At 35.2% G+C, this 21,597-nt stretch overlaps 1 protein-coding gene and 3 non-coding genes across 4 annotated transcripts in view; 2 read left to right on the top strand and 2 right to left on the bottom strand.

Annotated features, from left to right (window-relative positions):
- The window catches only part of LOC6563573, a 32,215-nt gene extending 12,054 nt beyond the window's left edge, over positions 1 to 20,161 (bottom strand). Inside the window, exons 1-3 of the mRNA XM_032736893.2 lie at positions 19,611 to 20,161; positions 12,759 to 12,812; positions 67 to 88 (exon numbers count right to left, since the gene is read on the bottom strand). Coding sequence (XP_032592784.2) covers positions 67 to 88; positions 12,759 to 12,812; positions 19,611 to 19,903 — 369 coding nt within the window. The 5' untranslated portion in view covers positions 19,904 to 20,161. The remainder of the gene's footprint in view (positions 1 to 66; positions 89 to 12,758; positions 12,813 to 19,610) is intronic.
- On the top strand, positions 3,844 to 3,916 carry Trnaa-agc. The gene has a single exon. It is a non-coding gene; the product is annotated as a tRNA-Ala (tRNA).
- Trnaa-agc lies at positions 4,697 to 4,769 on the bottom strand. Its single transcript has one exon. It is a non-coding gene; the product is annotated as a tRNA-Ala (tRNA).
- A 788-nt stretch (positions 20,162 to 20,949) lies between the features above and the next one.
- Positions 20,950 to 21,022, top strand: Trnaa-agc. The gene has a single exon. It is a non-coding gene; the product is annotated as a tRNA-Ala (tRNA).
- Positions 21,023 to 21,597: the final 575 nt, after the last annotated feature.

The following is a 21,597-nucleotide window of genomic DNA, read 5'->3' as shown; positions in this document are numbered from 1 at the left end:
GCACAGCAAGGGAGCATCCAAACTATTATAGTTTTAATATTCAAGTGCAAAAATAAATATACTTACATTATTATTATATAAGTGGTTCCTGCAAGAAAATATGAGAAAATATTGTGAGTTTAGATGGAATAGAAAAATGAGAATTATTATTTACAAGTCCAGTCAATTGCAATTAGGTAAAACTCAGGCTCATTACAAAAACCTAACTACAGACAAACCAGGTATAATAATAATCAACAAAAAAAGTTAAGTTCCACAAACAATAAAGGAATAATTAATGTAATCAAGCAACGTGCTTCGCCTCTGCCAAAGTTCTCAACTCAACTTTTGTGGCACGTGAGAATGAAGGAGCGCAGCGCCCATTAATTTAACAGATTTAAAATTTATAACCACAAAAGTCCCCCTACATCCCTTCCTCCCCCACTGAATCCCTATTTGTGTATGCAAAGGTGCGAATTCCTTTGGCATTGAGCATTTTTCTACTTTTCGGCATGTCCGCTTGTTTTTTTTCTTTTTTTCGTTGTTTTGGCTCGAAAATCTCGTTAAGAAATGCTAAAATATACGAGACCACAAATCTTGTGTTGCTGTTATTCTGTTGCCTTTTGTTAATGTCATTTGTAACTTGAACTAATTAAAAATTTAAAATGTCGCCCGTCAATGCGAATTTGCATGCCATTGAAAAACCAGATTAACATTTTTGTATTTGTTGCATGTGCAACGGGAATCGAGAGGATGAAAAGCTTAAAAGGAATCTTTTCTGAATCTGAAATCCATTTAAAAGCCTGGTTTTTGAAGTAGTCTAGATTATTTACTTTGTAAACTGATTTGACTTCAGACAATTACAGCACAGAAATCAAAAACTTCCAATCAAAAACATACTTTTTAAAGTATTATAAAAGTAGCACAGAAACTTACAACTTCTTTGTATAAAACATGCATAAAGGCAACAATTGTCCTTAAAAGGGTTAAGGAGTAATCACAGCTCCTGAAAAATCTAACCCAAAACATTACTCAGTGAAAACGGCTAACAAATTTGACTAATTTTATAAAAGAAATAAAACAGTATTGTTAAAAATTAATATAAAATCAATAAATGCTCGAAAAGTTGTATTGAAATTCTTACGAATTGATTTGTAGTTTTATATTGTTGGCAATTAATGTTTCTTTCATTAAGTATATATTTGAATCTAACATAATACTAAGCAGCATAAATAGTAAATCAAGTGGTGTGAAAAAATAAATAAATAAAACTAGTGGTGAACGTCTTAATGCAGAAAAGAATCAAGTGGTTTGATTATAAGGTTACTTTCAACAAAAAATTCTGTGCAAAAAAATAAAGTAAAATAAAATAAAATAAAAAACGCAAGCGTAGTGCGAATATTTGGAACCCAAATGAAAATTAATATGCATAACGCATAGCGGAAAGAAAAAACTTAAGAAAATTTATGCAGTGATGAGTGAAAAAGGATGCCACGAGGAAAAGCTAAAGAAAAAAGTCACAACACGCTCGCCGGAAACGGGCAAAGTCAAATGTCACGGGGCGTGTGTGTGTGTGTGTATGACAAGTGCTCTAATGAGCAGGAGGAGTCATTTAAGGAGGCACCTACACAAGTATTTGTCAAATCAAGCCAAAGACTACCCCCTCCCCGTCCTAAAACTAATGAACCTTGAGCGGGGGGCGTGCCAAAACGGAGGCAAGTCAATTAAAAAAAAGAACAGAAAGTCACAACAGCAAAAAGTACGTGATGCTCTCGAGTAGGCAGGGGGCATGTGGCATGTGGCATGGTGCAAATATTTTCTAGACAGCAACTAAAAGTCGCAGACTGTCTTGAAATTAAAATTACAAAACGCTTGGATGAATTTGGATGTAGCTGCTGCAAGGCAGGTAGCCAAATACAGAGGCGGGCAAGGGTGGGGTTGGGGGCATGCTGACAAAAGTTTTTGAGGTAACATTTCTTTTACGATTCGCATGGGTGCCACCAGCAAGTAAGCAAAAGTAAGCAAAGTCGGAAAAGTGGCAATCGTGCGACTTTGTCATTAATTTTGTATATCATTGAGTTTTACGATGCTCATAAATATGAAAACGTTTAACTCTTGCCAAGGCGAATACCCTTCCCCCCCTCCCCCCCTTCTCGCTTCCCCCTCATTTGCCACACACCTTCTTGTTGTATATGAGACAAACTAATTGTTGCTGCTTACGCGTGCTGTGCTCGTAATGTCTTTTTAAGCGGAGGCACGCACCCCACATGTTTTCACAATGTTTCGCTGATAAACAACAACAACAACAATTAATGGCTTGCTGCTGCTACATGCCACATGCCCCCCATCCCCCCTCCGACCGCCTGCAGTCCTTCAGTTTGTATGTGCAACAGCTTGAGGTAATTTTCAAGTTTTCTCAGCGACTCGTTGACAGGCGTTTTTGTTGTTTTGTTTGGTTTTAATTAAAGCCCAAAAAACACACAAATACACAACACACACACACACACACACACTCAAAATATGTGTGCACAACACACTCGTATAGACAAATTTTAGGGCGACTTCTCATAATAAACAAGCATTGCTGAAAATTAACATTTAATTGTGGTTTTTGTTTAGCAGTTGGCAAGTTGAAAGTCTTAATAATTTAAAGAAAATCTTCCATTTTTAAATAGTATTTAAAAGTATTTTTTAACATTTTTTTAAGGCCAACACAATGTTGAGTTAAGTAAATAATATAAAGTGGAAATTTAAAGATGTAATAATTTAGAAGAATTTTCGAAAACAGACAAATGCATTTTCAATATAACATATTTCATTGAAAACTTTGTCGCTTTGCGTTTAGTTATATATATTTGTTTAATTTTGTAATAATAATAAAAATAAAATTACACATTTCTCAGAAAAAAAAAATAATGTAAAACTAAAGAAAAAACCGGAAATGGAAGTGTTAACCGAAATTCGACTCGATTTCCTTTGCTCTTCAAAATGTTAATACAGATATTCGATGTTAGAATACTCGACTAGCAGATACCCTGCACCAAACTTCGAAATAAATAGTATGCTTGCATATAATAGTTCTTTCAATATGAAAATATATTGGAAGGTAATATCTTCATAATTGTGTCTTTTAATGGTATCGGAAATCGATATGTATTGAACCTCGTGAAACGTTGGTTGTTATCGATAAAATTAAATAAACTTGAACTGCCCTGTGTATACGAGACTTTATATTCCAAATTTAAAGTCCCTAGCTCTTATGGTCTCTGAGATCAAGTTTTTCAAACAGACTGACAGATAGACGTGGCTAAATCGTCTCGGCTTTTATTGCTGATCAAGTATATATGTGTCCTGTATATATATGTATCTCCTGCATTGGATTTATAACGTAATGTTCGACTTTTTAAAACATCGACTTATTTCAGCGACGACTCTCGTTCTGCTGTTCTTCTGCGACTTCTTCCATTAATGATTTTATATAATGCATATATATACTCTATGGGATCGCAGATGCTTTCTTCAGCATGTAACATAAGTTTACTCAAATTCATTATAACGTTTTGTTAACTCTCGTCAGATTTGCCGTATGTTTCATTACTTAATAACCCCCAACTGAATCGAGAAACCATTCAACAATTTCGATTGCCACGCCCAGCTCAACTGCGGCAGACACAGTTGATCAACTTCCATCAAACTGGCACGCTTTAAGCCACAAACCAGTTCAGGCCAAGCTTACAGGCCAAACTGGGTCAGTTCATGGCATGCATTTCAATTGAATTTATCGGAAGTGTAATTGGTTTTTGGCTAAGAGACAATTTTATTGAAGTGGGCACAAAAATACCGTTATATGGGTGAGAAGCACACGGGGATGTAGCTCAGATGGTAGAGCGCTCGCTTAGCATGTGAGAGGTACGGGGATCAATGCCCCGCATCTCCAAAAGGATAAAACCAACTTTTTTATTCACGAGTTTTTTCCTAATATTTTTGGTTGCAAAAGTAGTGGAAAAATAGTAATGAATGAAACGCAAACAAAACACAAACATAACAAAACACTTAAAACAATTAAAAAATAGGAAAACACATAAATTTTGGTAACAGGACAGCGGCAGCTTAACAAGCTTAACAGCCAGCCAGCCAGTCAGTCAGTCAGTCAGTCGTGGAGCACAAACTTTGTCCTGTGCGCTGCAAATATTAAAACAAAAGGCTTCTCATAAATAGCACATCATGTATCATTTACAATACCCAGACCCATTCAACACACTCCCCAGAGTTCGCTCCTGCTGTGTGTGTGTGTGTGTGTGTGTTTTGCCTGCGGCTGTGGCAGCAACTCAGTCAGTTACCTCAACCCGCTGATCGTCCTGGGAGACGTGGCATGTTGTTTGGCTGGCTGTTTGGCCGCCTGTTTAATTGCTGGCAAAGTTCTGCGAATGCTGGCAAGTAAACAAACATTGGCATATTGTGCTGATTTATGTGCGACAATGTGTCCCGTGTTTTTCCCGTGTGTTCAAATCAAATTACGCGACTTGATTGCCGCCGACATGCGGGGTGCAACAATGAAGGGGCATCTAAGCCCAAAGTCGTTTGGCCGCCTTTGAATATTCATTAATGCGTCTTCTTCTCGCTAAATCAAAAAATGCAGACGTCTGCGTATTTATCGACGCTTGCAAACCAAATAAAAAAAAAGGAAAGGAAAAGAGAGTCCTTTTCCGTATTTTATTGGAGATGCGGGGCATTGATCCCCGTACCTCTCACATGCTAAGCGAGCGCTCTACCATCTGAGCTACATCCCCACACATGCCTCCCACATTCGAGTGTTGACAAAGTGCAGTGCCAGCGAATAAGACCAAAAGTGAAGCGAAAGCTTTTGGCCAGGCCAACAATACTTGGCCAACTTCAATTTCACTGATTCGATTCGTGAACTAATTAGTATTGAATAAGAAACTGTTTCAATCTTATTTTGAGCATGCTTGATTATCACATTTTGTATGTTTGATTGTTAAACCACATTATTTCAATTCAAGTTAAACAAAACGTAAATAAATAAATTGGTAAATTATAATTTTATATGTTTTCATTTGATTGAAGCATTTCAACAATCCCTTGATAAAAGAAGCATACAAATAATATAGAAGCTGTTCTATTTATAATCTATCTGTATACTATTTTTATTATTTTTCTTTGATTGCCAAAGTGAACATATTTATTTAATCTTTTGTAGATTATAATGGATTTTAAAGAAATAAAAATGTTCATAATTGCAAATCGTATTAGCCCTCTAAAATGCGTTTATTAAAGGAAAATAATTCAAATAAGAAAAAAGCTTTAAAAAACAGCCTTAAAAGCTATATTATAGAGTTGTCCTATAATCCACATTTTTTGTTTAGTTATTAGAAGCATTATAATACTCATAACAAGTGAGCTTGATGCGAATAATTTTGTGATTAAAAAAGTTTTTCATACAAAAACTCATCTTTCGACCGTTTTCATGTGAGCTATATGATATAGTAGTTCGATCTCGATGATTTTTGTTCTAAATATATATTGTGTAAGTTTACTTTAGATAACTTGTGAAACAAAAAAGATTTTTATGCAAGAACTCATTTTCTTATATGCTAAGTTTTAGCAAGTTTATCAAAAATATATATATTCCTTATGGTTTCCTTCTGCCCGCTACATACTTTGGCATAACTTCATTATACCCTTTTTAGCCATAAAAAACGCTGCCTAGTCTTTGAATAAACAATTGCACAAAGTTTATATTTTTAAGGCTATTTATCTCTTGGTTTGCGTTAAAAATCGAATTTTCTATCGAATCCAAAGCAAACCCGCATAATCAACTGCTGCCTGGCGTTTTTGTCATTTATTTTGTATTCTTTTGCTAAGCAGTTTGTCGTTTTATTTTGGGGGCAGCAAGTCTATGAAACAACAAGCAACAAACAAACAAACAATAAAATATTGAGCACATTAATGTTTAGTCAGACGTAAAATTACTTTCGAGTCTACTTTTGGGGCGAGGGGGATGCACATAGGGGTGCACACTTTAAACAATGGCAATGGGGAGGGCTGCTATAAAGACGTTAGATAAACGTTAGATGCATATTTATGATTTAGCACTCCAAATTGCGAAGTGGGAGCGAAAAACGTGGCTATTCACAGTACTCCTGACACTTGGCTGACTGTCAGTTTTCTTCTCTCTTTTTTTTTGAGCCGTGCGCAAAGCTTTCATAATGCTCGATAATGAAAAATGAAAATTTTGTTCACTTTTGCTACATTGACAAATGCGCACACGAAGTTGGGGGTCTGGGGAAAATGGGTGGGTTTACGGCACTGTCTTGGTTGTAATAAAAGTTTATGCAAGTGTTGTTTTTGTTATTTTCTGTGGATTTAATTAAGAATAAGAAAAATGAAAATGCCAAAGTTTTCGATTGCCAGATGCGAGCGTCGCGCATAAGCGGATTTGCCCAGAGACATTTATTGTTATTTCTACTTCAAATTTGAAATTTGTTTACGTTAATTAGAAGCAGAGGATGCCATCAAATTGAGACGATTTGAGGCAACCGAATTGATGGACCAAATAATCATTGCCGAGCAAAAAGAGAATGGGAATTTTTAAGATTTATTATTATGAATTTCTTTAGAAGCATTTCGATTATTTTTCTAGTGAACTCTGAGAATGGGAAATTCTCATCTGTGAGGAAATTCAAAGAAAACATAGGCTTATAGAAAGTATAAGTTTATATATAGCTGGCAAGTCCTTAAACCTTTCTTATATTATACTATAACTCTCTTTCAGAACCCATAAAATATTTATCTGTATTCTTGATTAGCATCACTAATTGAGTCGACATGGTCATGTCAACTTTGAGGTTTTCTGAATAAAACTTGGAATATATCCGTATTTTTGCTGCAGACAGTAAATATGTCGGAGGCAGCTGGGTTGAAGGACTAAATCATATATAAGGATCGGTCGAAAGTGTTACTGTATGAACAGTTTTTTTTTTAACTCACCAGTTACTCATAACCATTATACTCCTCACATTTCTAAGATTTTTTATAAGAATCGGACTTCTATATCATACAGCTTTGAAAGGAATAATTGGTCGGTTTTTTTAAATTATACAGAAATTATATGCCGGCTTCGGTCTGCAAGGCGACTTTGGCATACCTAAGAAAACAGTTCTCTCTTGTTTTTAACATTATTTAATCAAATTTCTTTTTAATAAATGATAATATTTTTGAGCAATATTCTTCAATTCAAAAAATGTGTACATACAAATTTTCACAAAGGAATTTTAATAACCTCTGCAAAGGTATACAAATTAAGATATTCTACTAGTTAGCTTATTGACTCTAAAGAACTGATTGTAAAGATTATTCATAAGTTAAAATCGTCGCTTTTTTAATAACATAAATCATTAATTAAATTAAATATTCAATTTTTAAAAGGATTTTGGGCGTATATAGTAATAACTTTTATCTTTATTGCTTTATCAAATTGAAAAAAAAAATTACCACAAAGATAATGGCTAATGATGAGTTTTTTTAAAAGAAAGATTGTCAAAAAAAATTTGGTTGCCACAATTTAAGTGTTGCATAGTGTTATTCAGTAGGTGAATAAATTGAGCGGACATTACAACATTATTTTTAGACACTAATAAATGTATATATTTATTTGTATATCAGTTGTTGACTATAATAATTATGTAAAAATAATGCTCACCTTGTGCTTGGATTTAAATTGAAAAATTCTTGCTTTGATTTATGCTCTACAAAGGACATAGGCATTCAAAAACAAATGCAATAAAAATAATCACAGCTTGCAGCTCGTCTTAATTAGCAACTTCGTTGCCATTTATTTGTTAAACACTAAATGAGCCGAGAGTTAATTACCGAAACTAAATCAGTCTGTTGATAAATCAAACAATTCGATTGCATGAAGTTAACTCAATCACAATCACAACAATTCAGTTGGTGTCAGATGCTCACACACACGCCATTGACCATGTCCAAAAGCACATTTCACACACATTTCACACGCATTCCACACACACCTCACGTTCCGCCACTTAATTGTTTATGAATTGCCTGACAGGGTGTGTAAGTGTGTGTGTTTGAGTGTCAAATATAAATCAGCCTGCGTGTTGGGCTACGAAATTCAGTGGTTTTTCATTTTTTGTTTTGTCTTTGTGCGTTTGACAGTTATGCGGTTGACAGAGCGGAAACAGAAGCGGAACTTTGTGCGTGGAATTTCGATTGAGTTTTTTTTTCGATTTATTTATTTTTGTGTACAAATTATTTGGTTACAAATATGAATAAAAAGTTAGTGTGAACCGTGTTATTATTTGTATTATTGTTCTAATAGGATATATTATATTAACTTTTTTTTATTTATTATTGCGATATATATTCAGAATATTGTTGAAATATTTAGTACATATATTATTTGTATGATATCTGTGCTTTTTTTATATAATTTTTGTAAAATGGTATTTTGCCACTTCAATTTATTGACCTATCGAAATGAGTTGAATGTTGCTCGTTCGTTGCAATTGCGCGTTCTTAATGCGAAAAAGCGGTTCAACCGCTGTTGATGATGACCGGGACAACAACACGCAATACACACAACACAACACAACACACAACACAACTGGTTGGGCCCGAGAACTTTCTGTGTGGCTGTCGTGTCGCCAAATGCCGTTAACCGACGGGAACGCTCCAGCAGTTGGAGAATTTTAGAGAGCAAAACAGCAATAGCAATAGCAATAGCAACAACAGTTGTGGTATATGGGAATGCAAAGGCAACAACAACAAGTGCAATAACACACAACACAATAACAACAACAACAACAATTACGTACACACAACCAAGTCATATACAACGAACGAGAGACGAGAGCCGAGGATCATAACGGTTTGTACATAACACGAAGTCACGGCCCGAAAGGCGGCCGCTGCACAGCAGCAGCAGCAGCAGCAAGCAGCAAAACAAAACACAGCACAAAACAATGCAAAATACAACAACAACAGTAGCAGCAGCAACAAAGTGTAACTAAATAAGATGCAACGGTTGTATGCAGTGGGGGCGGGGGATGGATGGGAGGAGGGTAGCCCATCCGCCCACGCCACCTGCTGCCGGCAGCGCACACGACGAACGAGCGAGCTGAAAAGACCGAGCGAGACTGACGGGACAGCAAAGGCAAAGGAGTAGCGCAGTCAGCGTGCTTTTCGTGTTTCCACGAAGCACACGAAGTACTCGGCACGACTGCACACGACATCAATAGAGAGACAGAGAGAAAGAGTGGCGCTAGAGAGTGAGAGAGTGCGCATGAAAAATAGAGCAAAAAAACCTGTTGGGAATATAATAAAATACAAGCAAAACAACATAAACACCAACAGCAGCAACAATAGCAACAACTGCAATGTGCAATTAATGCTCCCAAAAAAACAGAGAGAGCGATAGAGGGAGAGAAAGAGAGAGCTAGAGAGCGAGAGTGAGGAAGGCAGGAAACTGCAAGCGCAGTCTGGTTGGCTGTTGCATGCTTCTAGGCTGGGGCCTGGGTGTGAGTGTTGGCATTATTGTTTGTAAACTACATACAACAATACAATAAGCAAGACACGGACGAATGGAGGAGTCGGGGGCAACTGCACAAACTGGAACCTGACCATGGCGTGGGCAACGCAACTCCCGTTTACTAGGACCCCCAGTACATAATATGTAGTGTGAGCCAAATTCGGCGCATGGCATTTGATTGTCCTGCCTATAAAAGTCAGTTAGTCTATGTGCTTGAGCTCAGTTGAATTTCAACTACCAGCCTTTGGACTTCGTTTGAGATTGTCTATTTCTCAGCGTTGGTAAAAAACCAACATAAAAAAAAACAAAACAAGAAACAAACAAACCAACGAATATATCAGTTATTGTATCATTTGCGCCCTGGAGGAAATATTTCGAGTTCTTTGCCAATAAACGGTAAAACTCTTGGATCCCTGCGATAGCCACTGGCTTACCGAGGTGCGTATTGAGATAGTGTGTGAATAAGTGCTTCGATATATATATAGTGATAACATATGTGCACATACATACATATATATACATATATATATATAGATATATATATATATTTTTGTTGTTGTATTTATTGCAGTTTAGTTTGGCTTTGGCAGGTTTTGAATTAGCTCAATATTCAAGTCTTTTATTTTTTTGTAGCATACATTTTTGAGATCAGCAAATATATATGCAGTTACACCTGTAATCACTTTTAATATAAAATACAATTTGTGTTTACAAACTATTTTATATTTTTAGTGTGATGGTGTTTTTTTTTTTTTTTGGCTTTCCACAATCCATGCAACAAATGTTTTGAATTTGCACAACTCCAGAAATCTCAAATATTTATATTATTTTTTAAATTAAAATTAAAATTTTAAATTTTATTTACTATTATTAATTTTTATCATTTTTATATTTCTGTTTTAAATAGAATAAAAATGCTAAACTTGAATTGAGCAATATAGCTGTGTCAATATATTTGGACTAACATATTAAACGACATTTAATAAGTCGATTTTAGCTACTCGTTATGGAATATTTATTGATATTGATAGAAAACAATACATAGAAAATTGAGTATATCATTTGTAACCCATTAATTACTGCTAGTTAATAATGAATTAGGTTAGTAACTTTGACTCGCTGACTTTTCTACACTTCAAATATAACTTTTTAGTTTTAATTACTATTTTACAGATTAATATCAACTGCGATTGCTTTTGTTAAGGCGCCAACTGCTTAAAATAAGCATCGGGCTCAAGGCCAAAACCAATTTGTGTGTTTTCAACGTTTGTTCGCACAGAGCGAGCCAACTGTAAGTAGAACTACGTAATAATCGACCACGAAGATGAAGAAGAAAAAGAAGTACGGAATAATAAACGAAAAAAAGAAAGAGTCAAAGTCGAAGTCGAAGAGTAAAAACTGAACGCAAATGCAACCATCAAAAACCAATATCCACAATATATATGTAACCAATACTAATATTAATAATAATACTAATAGTAGGGCCAATATGTAGCCAAAGTAGCTAAGATATGTAACCACAAGCTGATCATACTTAATGGTAGCCGAATAAACAGCAATGCATATAGGTAGGCGTCTAACAATGGTAATAGTTTTAAGATAAAGCATCCATCTAATTAATGCACACATGTACTGTGTCGAATCCTAACCAAGCACTCCGAATATAATGATTAGTTTTCAAACGTTTCGTTCGATTTCGATTTTATATATAATTGTTCTCCCAACGAGTGCTAAACATTGGCCACGTCTGTTCTATCCGGGGCATGTGTTCTGTTTTGCCCGATCGCCAAATCCAGCCAACAAAATTATCCGTGCTTAATCGAAATGGGTGTCCGACGTTGAATGAGAACGCGTACGCGACGGCTAGCAATAAAAAATCAAACCACGATTGGGGCCAGGGTCCGGACCTTTGCCGTAACGCGATCTTCGTGCCGTGCGTCATGCGGCAGTCGCCCCTCGCGCCGGTCGGGCGGGTGGTGGGTAACATTGATGTTACACGTTGGGACTGCGTCCGCAAAACAATTCAAGTTGCATTCGTATTCTTGCTTTACTCTGAACTGCATGTTGCATGTGGCATGTGATATGTGATCTACTTTTTGGCACATTTTATGTGATTGTTTTTATTAATACAAGATTTTATCTTCTTATACAAAGTATCATTTAAAACCAGTTAATTTCCGTCGCAGGTAAATTTATCATAATTCACTTTTTTGGGGTTATATATATATATATTCAACATAAATATATTTGATATTATATATTATTATTGTTATTTTAGATCATCGAATTTAAATTTTTAAATTTTTTCATATAATATCTTCAATATTTTGGTGTTTTTATTTTCTTTTAATTTCTTTGCCTAATTTAGCAAAAGAAAACTATTTTTTAATATAATAATATATATTAGGAACAACTTGCTGGTCTTTGAGCACAATAAATATTTTGGTGCTGTTTGATAATTTTATTTTTGAATAATTCAGCTAAGCAAAACTTTAATTTTTGTTATTATTATTTTATATTGGGAACATTTTATATTAGGATCATCGATATACTTTAAACATTGTTTTTTTTTTTTGGATTATCGTTTTAAAATTTTGCATTTAATAATGAATATGACGTGATGAAATTTCCTCAAATTAAATTAAATTTTATAATTCTGTTTGATAAGATTATACACTTTATATTGCTATTTCTACAACACAGCTTGTGTCATAGCTTTCGTACAAATATCTTATCTTATTTTTCATAAATTCCCCAGATAAGTGTTAAGTTTTAAGACACTCGTCGACTTTGTAAGAATATACCTGGCATTCGGCCCAGCACCCCTCAATTGCCACATCTTTCATAGAGTACATTTTTCAGCCACTTGATAGCTGGCCGCAACTTTGTTTGGAAACCCTTAACGCCAACCTTGTTAACGCTTCTTGCTGTCACAAGAAATGCATATTTAGTCAAGTGTTAATAATGTGGTTGCCTTCCCTGGGGCAATCTAACCCAAACAGTCGCCCCACCCAAAACACCCACACACATCCCCGAAAGGTGCAAGCGTGCGTTAAAGCAAAAGAAAGCGAAAGAAAAAGATACACACACACACACACACACACACACAAGGCAAACAAACAGTGCGGCAGACAAACAAAGCTGTGGGGCAGGTACAGGGAGGGAGGGGTCAAAAAATAAAAATAAAATAAAGCACAGGAAAACTTGCCTGCGTCCGTTTTGCCAGGCCCGAGCTTCATATTTCGTTGACTTCAACTGGCGCCTGTGAGAAAAATAAATATACAAAAAAATTAAAATAAAAATGAAAATGAAGAAAAGAGGAGGGAAAACAAGAGAAAAATGCATAACTAAACAGAGCAAATCTTACAAATAGAGTTCGAGTTCGAGTTTGGTTTGGGGCTGCTGCTGTTAATTTTGTTATTCAAAATGCTGTCTGAGATTCGCGACGTTTATTTATTTCCGCATTGCAGCGACCTTTTATTTGTATATACGCTGACGAAGGGTATTATCATTTTGTAGTGCAGTTTGTAATGCATTGAATATATAGTTTATTTCATTTAATCGATATCGATTATCGATTTGATGCTGCCAGCTCTTATAGCCTGTGAGATCGGCTTATACTCTGAAGATTCTCGTACACCACACACAGATCAAGTTATTTTCATGTTATCGGTCCCTGTGTCGAATATCGATTTAAATCGATTTGCGACAACAATAAAAGATGCAATTGTAAGGCTATATACTTTCAATGAACATATATTATATCCAGTCATATTATTGATCAACTGTAAAAATATTAAAAGTAGCTGTTTAATGATTACTTGATTTTAAAATGCACAAAATAATTTCTAAAATCATATATTAATATGATAGTGATAAGAATGTTCAAGTAAAAATATATTTAGGTTTAGAAGGCATTGATAAGGCTGCTATCTTTTCCAAGCGACGATTTAAATATATAAAACAAAAACAATCCTTTAAACCTCGCTCGCCTTTCACTAACAGTATTCAAAACTCGTAACACTTTGGTGCAGGGCATCTCCGAATCGAGCTCTCTCGACTAGCTCATTCTTATTTCTGTTTTTCTTTTTGTCCCTGGCGACATCTTGGATGCCATTGTTAAGAACGAGTAAGTGATATGAGGATGATTTTTAGGCTTAGGCCTGCATTTAGTTGATAATGAAGTTTTATTCTTTTAAATTTGGTGGGCCATAATTAGAATTGCGTATAGCTTGTAAATGTGCCCAAGTCAAGTGATAGTCTGTGGGGCTAATTTGCACACAATAAACAGGGAGTCAGACTCGAAGTCGGAGTCAGTCAAAGCTCAGTGCTGTCAATGGCAGTCTGGTAGATACTTTTCCGGGCGCGTCACGTAGTTTTAACCTCAATTGGCCAAAAAGTTATTGGCTAGGTGAGCTGACAGGCGGACAAACGGACAGACTGAGCGCACTCGCACGGAAATTTCAATGACAATGGCCAGTCCCGTAGCCGGAGTCAGCCGAGCGTGAGCCGAAAAGTATCTTACGGATAGCCGCAGGAGCATTTCCCCCCTGCTGACGCCACCCACTTAAAATTTATGTGTTAATTTCAAGACGGCCGCGACCCACCGATTTTTTGCTGTTGTTCTTTTTTTTATTGCTTTGGACGGGACAGCATTTTTCAAAAAAACTTTATTCTTAGGGGTTGCTGAGGGATCTGGTCCAGGTGCTGCCAGGGTCAGCACTTGGTGGTAATAAATGAGCTAATAATATGCGAAATGTGCTTTTGAGTGACCCTAAACAATGGCCGAGGGGGTGACGTGCGTGGGTGGATGTGTTCTCCAGAAATTGCTGTGAAATTGAGTTAAAAAAAGTTTTCGACGGTCAGCTAAAAAATGCGCAAAAGTGTCGAAAATTCCGTTGCTGACATGAAAAGATTTCTTTATAATTAATTTCTGTTCGCATGTTGTTTTTTTTTTACCTGTCCACAAAACATGTGACGCGGTTCAAAATTAATTACGTTAATACCTATGGTCAGCATATTTTTTGTTTTTCCTTCCTTTTTTTTTGTTGGTTGAAAAAGGCAATGGCAAATAGCAATTACCAGGCGGCTTATAGAGGAATTTTGAAAGTAACAAGAATACAATTCGATGAAATTGGTTTACTCTTACTAAATGGTAATTTTAAACGCTCCTTAAACTGGCTGTAAATAACAACATTTTAAAAATTTGATTTTAACGATTTAATAGTTTTATTTTGAAATTATTTAAAAGTTAGCCTCGTTGCAGGAAATTTAAAAATGAATATACTAATAGAAAGTTGGCCAAATTATCTTAGAATAATTATTGCATGTTTATTTAGATTTTATTAAGTCAAAAGAAATTTGGATACGTACTACCAGAAAGCACTCCTCCATTTGGTCCATAACCAATTCAAATGTTCCTTGCCGCATTACAAATTTGGTCTTTTTATTTGATGGCAGAAATTATTTTCTTGGACTTAATTCCTGAGAATTCCGCCCAAAGACTCAACAGCTGATGCCTCAAGAGTTTTATATATTAAATGAGTTAAAGTTCTTGATCTTAATTTTGATACAAATATGTTTTACTTTCTTCCCTTTTACATTATAGAATAATTTTCTTAAAACCATGTTCTTTGAAATTCCACTTAATAAGAAAAGTAATCTTGAAAATTTACATTAAAAAAGAGATTTATAAAAAAAAACTTTGGAATCTTCCAAGCTAGTATCAAACTGCTTTTACTTTCCTTTTTTGTGGCTGACAAACGCAATGAGAATATTCAGAGATTCTCGACAAAGTAAAGAGCAACGTTAGACATTTATGACTAGTACAATGTGGCAGGCCAGGGGGCAAATAGCAGCAACAGTAGCAACAGTAGCAGCAACAATAAAAGCCACAAACAAGCTCAATGCCAAAGTGTTGACGAGTTACGAGTTAAAAAGAAAAAAATACCTGTCGTGGCATGTTGTAAATTCCAATCAATTTTGTATAGCTTGCAGTGAGGTGAGGAAGATGTTCACTAATTTGTCGAAAAAATTGAGTAGACATGCATATCCGTAACGGACAACGGATATGGTCAAGATGCAAAAGCAGCAGCAGACTTTGTGTCCATTCAGGCTATCAATTAGAGTTTTTTCTCTTTGTGGCTTTGTCTTAGCATGTTTGGTTAGCAAGATGGAGCTGTCGGAGCTGCAGGCCATGGCCAAGGACAACGTCATTGAGACAAGCTTGCAGCAAACCAACAAACAAACAAACGACAACAACAACAAAAGTTGTCGATGAGTCGCCTTCTGTTGTTTTTGGCAACATTTGCGGCCTAATGGAATTTGGCGCTGCCTAACTGGCAAGCACAAAAAAAATTGGCCAAGCAGCTGGGGTAGCTCCTTGCTACATGTGGCACATGAGTTGCTGAGCTGCTGCTGCTGCCCCGAATTGAAAATCGAAGTTAATATGCGCTGCAGACTGTGAAACAAATCATTTTCAAGTTGTTATGCGATATCGACACGTTTTTGCCATTTTATATTTATTATGAGTATTTTCGATATTTTGTTTTATTTTTTTTTCCTCAACAGCTGCCGCAGTACATAGGAAAAATGTGTGGGAAACCAGACTGGAGAGGGAGCTTTGGGGTTGTCATAAAACCTAATAATTTCAGAATATTTCATGTGTGTTTTTAGAGTCATTGGGTGAGAATGAGCCAAAGTTTGTTTAGAAATGGCAAATGGCAAATGGGGTTTTGAAATGAATGAAGCAGCAAGTGAAGATAGTTTATAAACATTTTAGTTGTTGCTTGGAAAAGAAAGCAGAGTTGTCAATGTATTCAAAAATCTGTAATCTGAGTCAATGTTTTCTATTCTATTGTTAGTGATGTAAATATAATTATATAATTATTATAATGGAATAAATTACATTTTAATAAATTGCTTGAGAAATTATTATTTCGCGAATTAAAATCAAATGATCCCTGAACAGCCACTTTCAAAATAGAAAAAGTTTGAATGCTCTAATCGAGACATCTCGACTTGGAGAATTCAGCTATTAAATACATAAAAACCTTGCCGTTTATAGATTTTAAGTCTCTATCATGCCAAGATCGACAGACACAACTTCAATATACCTCTTTATTGACATTGACCTTCGTCAATGGGTTCAAGAAGATCTTACACTTTCTGCATAGTAATACCTTGCTTATAAGAAAACTAAACCCAAATTTGAGACATGGTTTGTGCAGCAGACTCAACAATGCTGCAATATCCACATCAAATAGCTCATTCAGCAGCCAAAGCTCAACAAGATGCTCGAGTGTATGCAAAACAGGACAAAGTAAAAAAAAAGAAAGAAATGCGTTAAGGCAAGCTATTTTAGCACGACTCGTGTGTTATATCGCATAAAGTGGCATACACAACACATTATGCTTATGCGACAGGCGGCAAGGCTGATGAGATGCCACGACCTGCCCCGGCCCATAAAATTAGCAAAGCACGTGAGGCCAAAAGCAGCACTGTGCTTGATAGCCTGCCTCATTATCATAACATTTTCTGCGAACGTTGGCAGTTTGTGAAATTTAGCTTTGGACAGGGTATCTAATGTACATATAGACGACGTCCTCATAGCATGCTCCTCCTGTTGTGTATATGTTTTTTATATGTATGTGCGTAAAAAGTTGAATTTTATGTAATATTATGTGCAATTTGCTTAGCTGTACACAAAAAAATTGGCATAACTTAGAAACAGCTAACAAAAAAATAATAATAATAATATAATAATTCATTTAATTTTACACTTAAGAGTTGACAAAAAGAAATCTTAAAAATATTCGAAAATAATAATTAGTTTGTACCAATTATAATGCAATTCAATATGAATAAATTGATAAATAGCTATTATTAGTGTTTTTACTTACTGTTGAAACAACAACTATCTTTATATTTTAATATTTTTGGTGGTATTCTACGATTTTTTTGATAAACTAACGAAAACAGCATAGTTTAAAACTCGGTTGGACATTATGGGAAAACAAAAATAAACACAATAAGCATTACAATTTTTTTTATTTTTATATAATTCTACAATTAATAAGTGTTAGTCAAGCTAAGTGCATGTGAAACTGAAAACTATACGATCTGCAAATATTTTAGTATACACTCAGCGAAATTCGATTAAAGCTACTGGATTTTTTCCTTATAACATTTAAAATGTTGTACATTTTTTGTTGATTCATAAAAGTAACTGTTTTAAATACACGTCAAATAAAAAAGGAGTTAAATTTGTAATATAAATATAACATTTTTTATTATTATTTTTTTAAGTGAGGGTAACGTTTGAAATTCAATTAAAGGCGGTGCTAATAAAATTAATATAATATGGGGAAATGACATGAATATATTAAATTAACAATGTGCCCAGCCTCCAGATTTATTTATAACTAAAAAATTCGATTTTACATCGATTAAACAACTTTTTTGAACCCAGGTAGTGAGATTTCGGACCATTCCTTAACGAAAGCCTGCTCAACTGTCTGAAACTGTGGAGTACCCACTTAAACTCGACGGAACAGGTGTCCCCGCATGTTCTTTATGGGGTTTAGGTCGGGTGATCTTGCTATTCACTTTAAAAGTTTACAATCTTTAACCCGAAACCGCCCATGACAGGTTCGCGGCACATGTATTGGAGCATTATCCTATTGGAATAAGGCATTTGGGTCTGGTTGAATCACCATAAAGTTCACCAAAACTTCGTGCAACAGGTTTATATAACACTCCGAGCTCATATAGCCTGCAATTTTACAAATCAGGGAACTATTGTGATGACTGAATGCAGCCCAGATAATGAGTGAAACACCGCCAGAGCTTCGAGTAGTGAAAAATCCCTCAGACTTCTTTAAATTGTACAAGTACTAATTTAAATCATTTGGAATATCGAAATAAAATTTTATCTCAGCAGAAAATAACACATTTGGCCACTCCTGGGTCCAGGACATGTGTTCTTTTGCAACATTTAATCTGGCTATGTGGTGTGCCTTCGTTAATACTGGCTTCGACCTAATTTTCTTCCAAACCAGTCGATTACAACCTGACAAAATTTGTTCAACAAATCACATAAGATTGCAGATGTTTGGCTGTGTAATAATTTTAGGATGTTGGTTTTTTAACGATGTTGTTGTTGTAGTCTTCTTTTAATTTGAACATCTTATCAATCAGTATAGAGTGTTATTTCTTTCCCATTCCAAATTTTTGTATGCAATTAATCTATTAAATTATAATTAAATATGTATTCTTTATTATCCCATACAAAGAAATTCCATATAACGTCCTACTTCCTTTCCGAAGGCTAGAAAGTGACTGCCTTTAATCGAATTTTACACCCAAACTAGCTCAAAAACCACAAATATGCAAAAATCTTTGAAAAAACTAACGGAACTTTCATTCCAATGCATCATAACTGTGTAAGCACCGTTATAGAATGCGTAAGCAAGGTCCCGTTAGCCTTGGTACATTTCTTTTAGCACTGTCAACACGATTGTCTTTAATAGAATTTCATGTATCGGGAGACAAACACTTCAAATTAAACAACAAAAAAAGTTGACACAAAAAATAAATAAAATAAACTACTTTTCTAACCATGTATTTGGCAATAGGCAACAATAACAGCAATTGCTGTATCTTATTATTCGTTTAAATTGTTTTTGTTTGTGTATTTTTTAATTTGAATTAATTAATCTGAACTGAAATATTTTTCAAGTATTTGTATTGTTTGTGAGTACTCAGTTTAAGAATAATACTTCTTCAAATACTATTTAAGATACCCAACTTTATATAAGGGTCGTGCAAGTGTTAATTATGTATATTATTTCTTTAAATAACATTTTTGAATTATGGTTTAAGTTAAACAATAAAATCTTAAGCTTTTAGCAATTTTATTTTAATTACAAAATGTGTTAAATAAAAAAATAGCAAATTATACTGTAAATATTCTGAATGAAACTCAATTCTTCGATTTATGCTGTATGAGTGTGTATGTATATACATATGTATGTAAATTTGTATATATCTGGTAGCTTACCAGGTGCTTAGATTTGGTCCGCTTGCATGATGATGACGATGTTGTTGTTGTTGTTGGTGTTGTTGCTCCTGATGCTGATGTTGACCACCTGTATGGCATCTTTTGGGTTCGAAAGACATAGCAGGAGCATCATCGGGGGCCGAACATGGAGCCGAAAACGCCTCGGTGCCGGCAGTTGTTATTGTTGATGTTAGTGTTGTTGTTGTTGTTGCCGCTGTGTTTGCGTCTGTTGTTGCAGGCGATGCTGCAGCGGCAGCTGTTGGCGATGGCAGCGTTCCCCGACGTTCTTTCATGTCAAAACTTAACAATATATATATACATATACACTACATATGCGTAAATATCAACTTAAATCAATATTAAGGCACATTTCCTGACTGATTCTGACAACTAATTCCAAGTTGCGCGACATTTTTGTACTTGTAGTTCTTTGAAACCGTCGATGAGTGCATCACAGACGCAACAGTTGCACTTGCATTATGTCTAATCGGTTTGCGTTTATAGAGTTGTTATCACTTGGGTTTAGGTTGGTAGCAAAAATATGCGTAAACGCTTAAAAACTATGCACTATAAAACTTTGACTTTTGTTATGTCTGCGAGAGTTCTCATTCGAACAGCTGTGCGCAGAGTTGCTTCGCTGCGTCAGTGCTGCCACCCCATGTAGAAAATAAGCGCGCCAAAGTACAGATTTGAAATACAGGCTGCGAGCAATCAAAATTGTAGCATGTTTTTTTGAGTTTATGCAAATGCTGCTTGCTTATTTCTTTTCCCTTGAGATTTTCGTTTGTTTTATCGTTTTGTTTTGTCGCAACCTTTATTTACACTGGCAGAATCGTTACGGCTGCTGGCGTTGATTTTTCATTTGTGTACCATTTGCTACCGTTGTAGTTGTTGTTGTTGATTTTATTTTTGGATGGGTGGGTGTAACGCACTTTGAAATTTCCATAATTATATGCATCAGATGGCAGGTGGCTGGAGCGAATGCTGAAGACGTTGAGCACAATGGAAGCACAAAACAACAATGCAAAGAAAACCAAACAATACAATAAAAAGAAAAATTTTTCAAATGTGTATTTTTGTATATCTTTTGTTTTTTTTTTTTTTTTGTGGCAGACTAAACCTGCGCCAAAGTGTAAATATTGACAGTTCTTAAAAGCGAATAAATAATAAAGCGAAAATGCAACAGAACAGAAAACAAAATGCGTAAATTAATTTCTTTTGTGTATTAAGGGTGCTGCTGGGTCGATTTGTGGATTGTTTCATTCCAGATCGTTCCCAATGAAAACTGCATTCGACCCCACTGCGGAACGACATGCGTTTTGACTGGCGACGATCATGAGGGGATGTAGCTCAGATGGTAGAGCGCTCGCTTAGCATGTGAGAGGTACGGGGATCAATGCCCCGCATCTCCAACCGCAAAATAATAGTCCGTCGGTGTTTGACTTTTTTGTTTAATTATTTTCCTTTTTTGTGTAATTAACTGCGGCTGTGCACATAATTTTCAGTTGAATGCACTCGAAATGGACGGCAATTATTTGCATTAGCGTTTTGTGGCCGGCCACTAAGTGAATGAATAGTCCCAGGGGTGGAAAATTCGCTGAGAGGAGTGTTGGAATCAGACCAAAGGATAATGGGGAGTGGGATATCAGATTAAGAGAAATAGTATTTTTTCTTAAGACTAGCAGAGCTTGTATAAAAATAAAGATTTTTATAAACCATATATAATAATAATAATACTAATAATGATTAATCTGAAAGAAGACATTATCTTGTTCATACTTCAAAACCTTTTCCTAATCTTCAAAGATAACAAAAAAGTTTTAAAATAAAGATTATTAATTTTTATTAAACTCAAAACAACTTGTAATTTTAAAGATAGTAAGCAATAAAATACGTTCATTTGATTCTCAATATTCTGCAAATTCTGCTATTATCTTAAAACTGCACTCTCTATCAATGCCTATTAAGATCTGCCTTGAAGTCCTTA

This window comes from Drosophila grimshawi, unplaced genomic scaffold (assembly GCF_018153295.1).
Source record: "Drosophila grimshawi isolate 15287-2541.00 unplaced genomic scaffold, ASM1815329v1 contig_311, whole genome shotgun sequence".
NCBI classification, from domain to species: Eukaryota; Metazoa; Arthropoda; class Insecta; order Diptera; family Drosophilidae; genus Drosophila; species Drosophila grimshawi.
Note: the sequence above shows the minus strand (reverse complement) of the source record. Positions and strands in the feature narration are given on the sequence as shown.